This window comes from Cupressus sempervirens, chromosome 8 (genome assembly GCF_028749045.1).
Source record: "Cupressus sempervirens isolate cs-2001-9-10 chromosome 8, ASM2874904v1, whole genome shotgun sequence".
NCBI classification, from domain to species: Eukaryota; Viridiplantae; Streptophyta; class Pinopsida; order Cupressales; family Cupressaceae; genus Cupressus; species Cupressus sempervirens.
In genome coordinates, this window is record NC_143125.1 from 30,431,399 (window position 1) to 30,442,214 (window position 10,816).

Genomic DNA, 10,816 nt, shown 5'->3' on the forward strand with positions numbered 1-10,816 from the left:
TCACAACATGAGTCTTCCTACACAATGAGACACATTTATTTCAAAATTCCACATCTCCTCAGACTGTGTCTAGTGCCTCCTCTAGTGCTACACTCGAGATGTCTTTCTTCTAAAAGTCCACATCTCCTTTGGGTGTGTCTAATACCTCCTCAAGTGTTGTGAAACCAATCATTACCGACATGTCTGTACAAAAGACGTCTTTTCTCCAAAAATCCACATCTCCTCTAAGTATGTTTAATGCATCCTCAAGTGTTCAATAAATTATATTCAAATACCCCAATCCCCCTTTTTGAAGTCCCTTTTAATGCTGTCAAGTTCCCTCTTCTCTTCAGGGACACAAATATATGAAGTCCCATTCTTCAAGGACAAATCTTCAAGCCCTAACTTTTCAGGGACGTAGATATGTAACTTGTCATGGAATAAATAATATCTGAATGAGAAGCTAGCTTAAAATAGGAATCATCCATAACTTTTAAATTGCTGTAAAAATATAGCATGAATGACTGTGATGGTCTAAGAACTAGGGAAATTGTCCACTGAAAAAGAAGAATACGAATGATGCATCCATTACAATGAAAAGACATTAAAATATCAATGACATCTCTCAACCTTATACCTCCAAAATGCTTTTATCATTAATTATAATTGTTAAAAGTATAATTGAAAAAAAAACTCCTTTATGTCTCCTATAATCTTCATGTGTAATCAAATGCCTTTGCAATTTAATATTATAACTCAAGTTTAATATTTTGAGAACATTTTTTTTTTTTGGGATGTAATCTGTTTCTTATCACATACCTCAAGGCATTTACATTCCCTCTATCAATGATTGGCTATGAAAGAAATCTTATGTTTTTGGCTATCAATAACTATGAGTGGTGGCTGTAGACTTTGTGCCTTCCATATGTGAGCGCCGTCATGCCCACCATTTTAACCACCAAATATGTCCTATAACGTATTGTTATATTTTTCTTTAAAATCAAATCAAACAAGCCTACGAGTGTTTGGTTAATTACAAACCGGATTACAACCTTTTTCTTTCATCACTGACTTAGCGCAGATTCCACTAACATATAGGAGTTGCAGTGATGTGCAAAGACCAAGAATGCACCCGCTAAGATCAAACTCTGAGACGTTCCGCAGGATTCAATCTAGAAAGTCTCTGTTCACCACCCGGATCAGGAAACAAATGGTGCACGTTGCAAATCATGGGCTAAATTGTTGCTGATCAAAGACAAAATAGAAACATTATTGTTGCAGAGAATTTGAACTGGCTCTGATACCAAATGAGAGTGCAGGATTGCAAACGTAATAGATTGGTTTGATTCAAATTGGATACATTTAGATCACCCTATTTTTTTATGTTTTCCAATACAAGTTCACTGACTTTTTAAAACCTTTATTTCTTGTGAATTACTGCTTTCAGAAATACAACTTCCCAGAAAGTAACATTAAACTAATAATTATTTAGCGAACCTAAATCAATGTAAAACTCATAATAATTATTAGAGTTCAAAGTGAAGTGTGCACTAGATGGGGGTATGGAGTCGGTTGATCTTGCTATATGCAATCGCCTCAATTTTCATCTTCAGGATGGGGTTGCAGCTCAAAGGTATCAAAGAGTGCCTAGGCAGCCTTGACAACAGAGGAAAGGTCCGGTGAATTGGGATGGGCATTGGACTCCTCCTCCCCATTGAGTTCTGAAAGTTAACACTGATGGTTCTTCCCGGGGGAATCCATGCCCTGCTGGTATTGGGGGAGTGGCTCATTGCAGTTTTGATGATGTTAAATTCTTTTTCTCAATGCACAAGGGTGATTATACTAAGAATCTCATGGAGACTCAAGCCATTTTATATGCTATGGAATAGTGTTGTTTGTGGTGATGGCACAAGATTATCTGTGAGTCTGACTTCCAAGTGGTGGTGAACTTGCTTTCCTCGCAGGAGTTTGAGGATGTTAGTTGGCAACTGACCACTATTGTTAATCAAATTCTTCTCTTTTGTACCTCTCTTGAGTTCATTAGGTTTACTTACATTCCTTGTGAATGGAACAAAGCTACTGATTGTTTGGCCAAATGGGCTTTTGGTCATGCTTCGGGCTAGAATGTTATGGATAGGGGGAAACTTCCCTATGAGATGGTGCAAGAATTTGATGAACTTGTTTCTCAAGATAGAGCTCCTTGTTGAGCTCTCCTTGTTGTAATCCTTTCTATTTTAATAATTTTTTACCCCTCTTTCTCCAAATCTCAAAATTGATCTTTAGTTACATATGTTAGAAATAAGTACCACTTGAACTTAAAATGGATTAGTCAAGAGGGGTCAATTGATAGAGAACTCAAGTAACATATAGAAGTTCCTAGGTTTACATATTATGCTACCACTTGTTATGGTTTCACCAATATTTCTATTATGCTAAAGTTTTTGTCTATAATTTTGAAAAATAAAAAATTCATCCATTCGATCAAAATATCCACCTTTCATAATATAGTATTGATTATTCAATAGTTCATCTAATGGATGGTATGCATATTGCTTTCATGAGTGACAAAAGGTAATGTATTCCACTTTACACATGGTCTTCAATCCAATTATAAATCTAATTTTTTTGTTTCTCTAACTATATTTTGATCAAAGACCCTCACCATATAATTTTCTTGAGATGTCTCACAGTGGCATACAACATTATCTCTGGTCTAATCTTTATCCGCACATATCACCAACCACTATACATTCTTAAACCCACAAATATATAAATGCTTGACAGACAACTAAAGTCTACCATTTCTTTACTCAAACACAAGTGTGAACCCTAGGTAGTGTTTGCCATACCAAACATCTCTGCTCACCCTAGTGACAACAAACTTGTTAGACAACCAACTACTCACTACATGAATCATAATGCTTGAAAAAACAATTTAGATTATCTTAGCCACTCCATTTATCTTCTTTCCATCTTTCAATTTTTATTTTCTTGGCCCTCTCTAGAATGTCCTTGTTAGGAAAGCTACTCACAGAAAACACATTCCAAATGCCAATTTATAGGAGAAATATAAAAGATTGTAAATCTACTTTAGAACATTGAGATGCATAGGGAAAAAGAGAACAATGAAAAACAATATGCACACAAGATAAACACAAAAGACTAGATTTAACATGGGAAACCCTTTTGAGAAAAACCTACCACCCAAAAACCCTTGAGAAACTTTGTATTACAGTAAACAATTTATATACAAAAAACTCTAATTTTTGGATAAGCTCACTAGCTTAGATTGTATTACAATCAACTTGACTTTTCACAGCCCTCTTTTAGCCCATTCAACCTAATGAATCCCATAGAAAATTATACACTCTCTGCAATTCATTGTGGAATACTACTTCATTGTACTAAGATGACTTTGCACATCACCTTCAACTTAAATGCAACACCACTAATTAATCTCTTAAATATATTTCACGTATGCAAATATGTCTCACATTGCATGGAAGACTTTGTGATTTGTATGATGTCACCTTCACTCAATACACCAAGTACACCATAATCCATATCTATGGTAGATTTACTTAGTACACCAAGTACATCATACTCCTTATGTATGACACATTTTTCGTATGGTGAGTTTACCTTCACCATACGATCAGACTTCGCTTCCATCATACGGTGGGGCCTCCACCTCCACTATAGTTCATTACTCAATAATCTCCCACTTGATGAAGTACGAAGTTAAGACCAAGACCAGAATACTCATCAAGATATCCAAGTCTCCAACCAAGACTCAACTAAGAAAACTCTTCTTAGTCCATATCAAATGAATGCCTCTTGGACTTCTTGTATTGACCATTCCAACAAACACATCTGTAATCACAAAAGAAAACATCACCATCCTCTCTAAGTATTCATGAGCACTTGTAACTAACCAGTCAATGTCAACTCTAAATGCAAAATTGCAATATCATGAAGTATCCAATAAATGATCAAGATACTCAATAGAATGAAATGAAACCAAGATCAATGTCTTAGTTCCAATAATGGCCTCAGGAACAACAACATGACAACATGAACTATACCATCTCAAACAAAGAGATAACATGCTCCAAATGAACATACCAAACCTACACCTTTATCAAAGATTCTGTTGAGCGCTCAAGATGTTAAAATCTTTAGTCACATGAAGATTAACATCTCCAAACAATACTTCAGCAAATATGAAAAGATCCTTGCAACATCAGAATCTCACGCCTTCAATATTTGCAACACTAATGAAGATCATTTACTATGTTATTGCCAACAACTCTCACTAAATCATGTCAAGTTACACATGGCATTTATGTCATTGCCAACAACTTCCATTATATGTGTTGTTGAGTCACACATGGCATCTTGACAAATATCTTTCACATGAAGATTGAATTACTCTAACTAGTCATCATCAAATGATTGATTAGCCAAAGAAACACTACTTTAATCTTCATCATCATTCTGAGAAGACTTGAAATCAGAAGAACTCTTCATTTTCTTCTTCTTTTTCTTCTCTTTGCAATCCTTTCAGATATGATCAGTCTGCTTACAGTTCCAACACTTCACTTTGGACTTCTTCCCGGAACATCTAGGCTTCATATCCTTTCTTTTGTCCTTTTCTCTACCTTGAACAATGAGAACCTACTTAGCCACCTTAGAAGAATTCCCCTACATCTCTTCTAATAAAAGCGCAACAACCACTTCACCCATTTTTAATTGGATGGTAGTACTTCCAATGACCATCATAAGATGATCCCATGAACCAGGAAACGAGCATAATAGTAGTATGCAATGCTCTTCTTCACTAACATATACACCAAAAAATGTCAGTTGTGAAATTACCATATTGAACGTGTTTAAATGATTTTCCACAACCATTCCTCTGTCCATCCTCAAAGAGTACAACTTCTTTCTCAAGAAGAGCTTGTTTACCAAGGATTCTCCCTGATAAATATCTCCCAACTTCTTCCACAAAGAATGTGCAGTTTTGTCCTCATGAACATTCGAGAGAATAGAATCCGCAAGACATAGCCTTATTAGTCCTTTGGCCTTTCGATCTACTAAAACCCAATCTTCTTGCTTCATGCCTGAAGGCTTGTTACTAGACAACACAACTCACAAATAATGATCAACCAATACATCTTCAACTTTATGTTTCCACAACTCAAAGTTTGTGTCATTGAACTTTTCAATCTCTACTCTCCCTATATCCTCCATTTCAATAACCAAATAAACACTTTCCAAACTCCCACTAGAACCAAATTGACATAAAAAACAACCCTACATGAAAAGGATAACCCTAGCTTAGATACCACTTGTTAGGAAAGCTACTTGCAAAAAACACCTTCCAGATGCCAATTTATAGGGGAAATATAAAAGATTGTAAATCTACTTTAGAACATTGAGATACATAGGAAAAACAAGAACAATGAAAAAAAAATGCACACAAGATAAACACATGAGACCATATTTAACATGAGAAACACTTTTTGAGAAAAACCCACCACCTAAAAACCCATGAGAAACTTTGTGTTATAGTAAACAAATTTATATACATCAAACTATGGTTTTTGGATAGGCTCACAAGCTTAGATTGTATTACAATCAACTTGACTTTTCACAAACCTCTTTTAGCCCATTCAGCCTAATGAATCCTATAGAAATCTATACACTCTACAATTCATTATGGAATTTGGTACATTGACTATCACATAACAAAAATGGTTATTGATAACCTTGACAGTCCCAACAATCACTCATCCATCTGATGGTCACTCCTCTAGTTGGCAACCCCTTCAACATTGAATAAATCCCTTCGACATCAGAAACTCCCTTCGAAATGGGATCACTCCCTTCAACCTTTGAAATGCCCTTTGACATCAGGCCTCAAACACTCCCTTCAGCCCTCGGTCACTAGAACCAACTTTGTCATACTGCTTCACCACACCAAGATGGCTCTACACATCGCCTTCAGCATATGTGCAACACCACCAATTAATAACATAAATATATTTCACCATATGCAAATATATATCACAATGCACAATGGACTTTGTGATTCATATGATGTCACCTTCACTCTGTACACTGTACGACAACTTAATTCAGTGCATTGAGCACACAATACTCCATATGTATGACAAATTTTCTGTACGGTGAGTTCACTTCCACAATATGGTCACTTCACTTCCACCATAAGATGGGGCCTCCACCTCCACCCTACTTTGTTACTTAACAGTGCTATCATCTTTCTATCATAAAATATCATATAGTAAGAGAAGAATCAAGTTTGGAAAACCTAAGTCAATTTTGACAATTTGACACATCTAATCTAGAAATCAAATCTTAATATGTGATGTTTAAATAACAATTATATTTAACTTTAAATTTAGTAGAATGTTTCTAGTCAATCTACCACCCTTAAACATCACACAGTAAGGAAAAATTAAGCTTCAAAAAGAAAATCAAATTAAAATTTTTAACACTTTTAATAAGAATCAAACCTTAGCATATGATGAACTAACTAAGTTTAAATTGTAGAAAGCTCCTAGGAACAATCTAAGAATGTTCAAAATTATCACAACCTGAATATTCCTATTCAAGTTTCTATGCCACACCACTCCAGACTTGAGTAATATTCCCTTGTGTAGATGGAGATTATATAGAACTTTATATACATTAGTAAACACAATTTAGTTTCGTGGCTGAATGTGAAGCGTGTGATGATTTGTGAAGTTAGATTTGCTTCATGGACATAATCAATACATATCAACCGAATTGCCGTGAAAGGGTGCAATTTGTCAGCGCCGTCATGATCGTTGGGGACGCTTAAGACTGTTTGTGGGATGGTACTAGAAACTTGATGACACTTTTTGACGAATATAAGAAACATAGTTGCTTCAAACTATATATGCTCTAGATTTGACGGTGTTGGAAGAGGGGTCCACTAATAAACACCAAAAGGTTGGTAGAACATGCGAATGGAGGAAGTGAATTTCAATTATCTAGTTGTTTTACATTATATTAACAAGATTTATAGTGGTCACAATAGGATTTTACAGAATACCACGGTATATATGTAGGGTAAGCTTCATGAAAAGGAGAAGATTATATTGACCAGTAGTAAGGGAGTTAACAACCCAAACGTCAATGCTGATCTCCATAATAGATGACTGCTATTTTTATTATTATTTCAACCTGGAACTCTTTTTATTATTTCAAATTGAAAGAATTTAATTTCATGCTATAATCATATGAGCATTTCTATTATACTACTTTTGGAAATGCTAATCCTCTATTTTGAAGTCCACCATCTTTAAGAATGTATCTAAAATATCTTATAAATAAGAATTGAAACACATTGAAGTATTTAAAGACTATATCCTGTGAATTATAGTCTCAATTGACTATTATAGCACTATTAATAAACTTCTTGAACTACTCCATAACTTTAGGGTTGCAAAATATCAACCTTCTCCCAAATAGAAAATTCAATATCTCCCAAACCAAATTTGATTTTGCCATAAAAATTTATCAACATGATTATATATTACTTGGGTTTTTAAACAACGTTTCCAACTAATTCTAGTTCTTGCAAGTTGACTCATTGAAGTTTAATTTCATCCATCCACAAAGAGGACAGATTCATCTTACTATCTTATGAACAATGTGATGCTTAACCACAATTTTCATATATTTGAAGGGATTACAAAATTGCAATAATATTTAGCTAACAATTTTTTTAAAGAACTATATATGATGACTTGATATACCATCAATTTTGTTTCTAATTAAAAAAGTAAATAAATTTTAATATATTATGAATGGGTCTAAAATAACTCATTATCTCATCATATTAGATAGCACCTATTGAATAATTTTTGAAAGAATGGATGGAATGCAATTTTAGTTTTTGCCACTACTGACTCAAAACAACATTTCCAAAAGTATTAGCTGTATCCAACGACTATTATTTTCACCATTACCATCTTTTTCATTAGAAAGTATATTCTCACTATGTATACACTAATTAAAATATTATAAAATAAAAATATATCATAATTTTAGATATTGAAAACTATCCTTAGTAGTTTGGTATGTGCAGACATGTTTTTAACTTGATGGTTTTTAACAAATGATTCAAATTTGTAAAAGTTATAGATTCTCATAAAAGTTCTATTGCATTTTTACTTCCATTTCCCCAAATATTCTTTTACTCCAAATATTAAAATCATCTTTTCTACCTCCTCTACAAATTAACAATAAATATTTCATTCATTCAATAAGAATATCGGCATTTAATAATATCCATATTTTGATAACTATAATAGAAATAAAGGAGTCATATGCATTATTAATATCGTTCTCATAAGTGAGAAAAGGTAATGTATCCAATTCTGCATCCAGTTATACATCTAAATCTTTATTTCTTTAGATCTCCTTTGAGCAAAAGGAGACCACCACATAATTTACCACAGATGGCTTGAGAAACATAGAACATTGTCCTAAGTGTATTGTAGCCGACTTGTAGATGTCGCCTAACAAAATAAAATGAGACATGCACTATACAACTCTAATGATCGAAATACCTAAATGCTAGACAAGGAATAGCACAACTAACGTCTACAACATCTTTATTCAAATAAAATTCTCAACCCTAGCTAACCTCTACCGTACCAAACGTTGATCAGTAATATTAAAATCTTCAGAATGTCTTAGCTGCACCATTTATCTTCTTTCCATCCTTCAACTCTAGTTTTCTGGCTCTCTCTACGATGTGTTGTGTCATCTTTCTGCCATAAAACTCTTTATACATGTAGCGCTCAAATTTGCTGGGATGCTCCTCATCAACCAGTCCTTCGAGCGGGTAAACTATCGAGTTAGGGTTGGGGTTGTAGAAAGTTGCTATGGACAATCTTGTAACGCTCGAATTCACCACAGCTTGATGATCAGCACTCTTGTAAATACCATTGCTCAACACCTGCAAATATACAAACTCATCAGTCTATATGTCATTTCTTTATTTCCAAATGATTTTAAGTGAGAACGTTGAATGTGCTATAAGAGACACTTACATGCATCTGATCACCCAAATTGACAACGAATGCCCCCTCAATCGGCTCCACAGTGACCCAAGTTTTGCCGTCATCTCTTGTGACTTGAAGTCCCCCAACTTTGTCTTGCATCAGCAAAGTTATGGTCCCAGGATCTGTGTGTCTCTTCAATCCCAGTGTCAAATCAGGCCGAGGGCATTTTGGATAATAATTCAACAGAAGCTTCTGTTCTGCTTCTCCACAGGCATTCTCTATGGCTTTGGACTCCAACCCAAGAGCCTCAGAGATGAGTTCTAATAACTCTCTCACAAGCTCAAGAGTAGCATCGCTGTAATCTGCAATAATCTTCCTGCAACAACAATCCACCATTCAATGTGATTTTCAAACAAGCAGGCACCTCTACCTACAATATATTCATCTTATTAGACTTTCATGGTAGTGCTCTTCAATGTGATAATGATCAGAAATATAATGACAAAAGTTAAAAACAAAAGATGGATGCACGGCCTTATAAACCAGATAATTAAGATGGTAGTCTTTTTAAACAAAGTTACCGCATAGTGGGTGGTTTCGAAGGCCATTGATTGGGGTCCCGAGGAAAGCATCTGGTAACGAAGAGCTCTCTCCAATCCATGAGAGGGTCGTCCTTGATGAAGCTGCCATTCCCATACCCAACATAGCTTCCGGGCTTCAAAGCATACTCTAACTTTTCCTCAAGTGGGAGTGAGAAGAAATCCACGGCGTGGCTCATGATGAGACTTATGAGCTCTTTTGGAATTCGATGATCCACAATCTGAAAAATTCCCCACTCTTGACAGGCCATTTTCAGCTCGGCTCTCACTCGATCTCTTTGATCTCCATGAGAGTTGAGGAGAGAAATGACAGGGATGTCATGGGAAAATACATTGTGTGGGACAGTGGGGCGCTCGTGTTCATCTTTGAGGAAGCTCAACGGCAACTCTTTAACGCCAGATTCTGCCAAGCCTATCACACTCTCTATCGCAGCAGGTGCCATTCTGTTCAAGTTTCTATGCCACACCGCTAGAGGAGCATTGGACTTTGAATTATATTGCTCTGTGGAGATAATAGATTATATACAACTCTTTTGTACGCATTAGTAAACGCAATTTAATTTCGTGGCTGAATATGAAGCGTGGAATGATTTTGTGAAAGTTGGTTTGCTTCATGGACAAAAACGATACATATCACCCGGATTGCTCTGAAAAGGTTAAATTATGAGAGCAAGACACGTAGGCCATGGCTGTCAGCGCCGTGATCCTTTGGGACTCTTAGACTTTCGTAGCTTCTTACGTTGGATGGACTCAAAGTTGATGAATCTTAAAGAAAGAATAAATTCATTTTAAATAATGGTTACATAAGTCTATAAGCAACATCAAAAAGTTGGTAGAACTTGTGGAAAGGAGGTGGTTTGATTATATGTTCTCAAACAATGCTTTGATTTGATGTTGAAAGAGATGTCTATAATCAATCTCAAAATGCGAGTAGAACTTGTGGGAGGGAGGAGGTTTGACGACATGCTTCCAAACTATATGAGAAACATAAAACCAATTTAAACAATGCCATGCCTTCATTTGATTTTGAAAGATAGGTCTATAACTAACACCACCAAAAAGTTAGTAGAACTTGTCGGAAGAAGAATGTTTGATGACATGCTCCCAAACTAAATAAGGAAAATGAAACCACTTTCAACAATGCTTTGATTTGATGTTGAAAGAGAGGCCTATACC

The 10,816-nt window shown here is 35.3% G+C and overlaps 1 protein-coding gene across 1 annotated transcript; it reads right to left on the reverse strand.

Moving 5' to 3' along the window:
* Positions 1-8,334: 8,334 nt before the first annotated feature.
* On the reverse strand, positions 8,335-10,140 carry LOC149541428 (naringenin,2-oxoglutarate 3-dioxygenase-like). Its single transcript, XM_089796066.1, has 3 exons — positions 9,623-10,140; positions 9,090-9,417; positions 8,335-8,995 (listed from the first exon to the last, which is right to left on the reverse strand). The coding sequence occupies exons 1-3, from the start codon at positions 10,081-10,083 to the stop codon at positions 8,720-8,722; spliced, it is 1,065 nt and encodes a 354-aa protein (XP_089652192.1). The 5' UTR covers positions 10,084-10,140; the 3' UTR covers positions 8,335-8,719.
* Positions 10,141-10,816: the final 676 nt, after the last annotated feature.

Coding starts and splice junctions, on each gene's coding strand:
- LOC149541428 (XM_089796066.1), bottom strand. CDS start 10,083: ATGGCACCTGCTGCGATAGAGAGTGTGATAGGCTTGGCAGAATCTGGC. Junction 9,418..9,622: donor TCGAAACCACCCACTATGCG/GTAACTTTGTTT, acceptor TTGTTGTTGCAG/GAAGATTATTGCAGATTACA. Junction 8,996..9,089: donor ATTTGGGTGATCAGATGCAT/GTAAGTGTCTCT, acceptor GTATATTTGCAG/GTGTTGAGCAATGGTATTTA.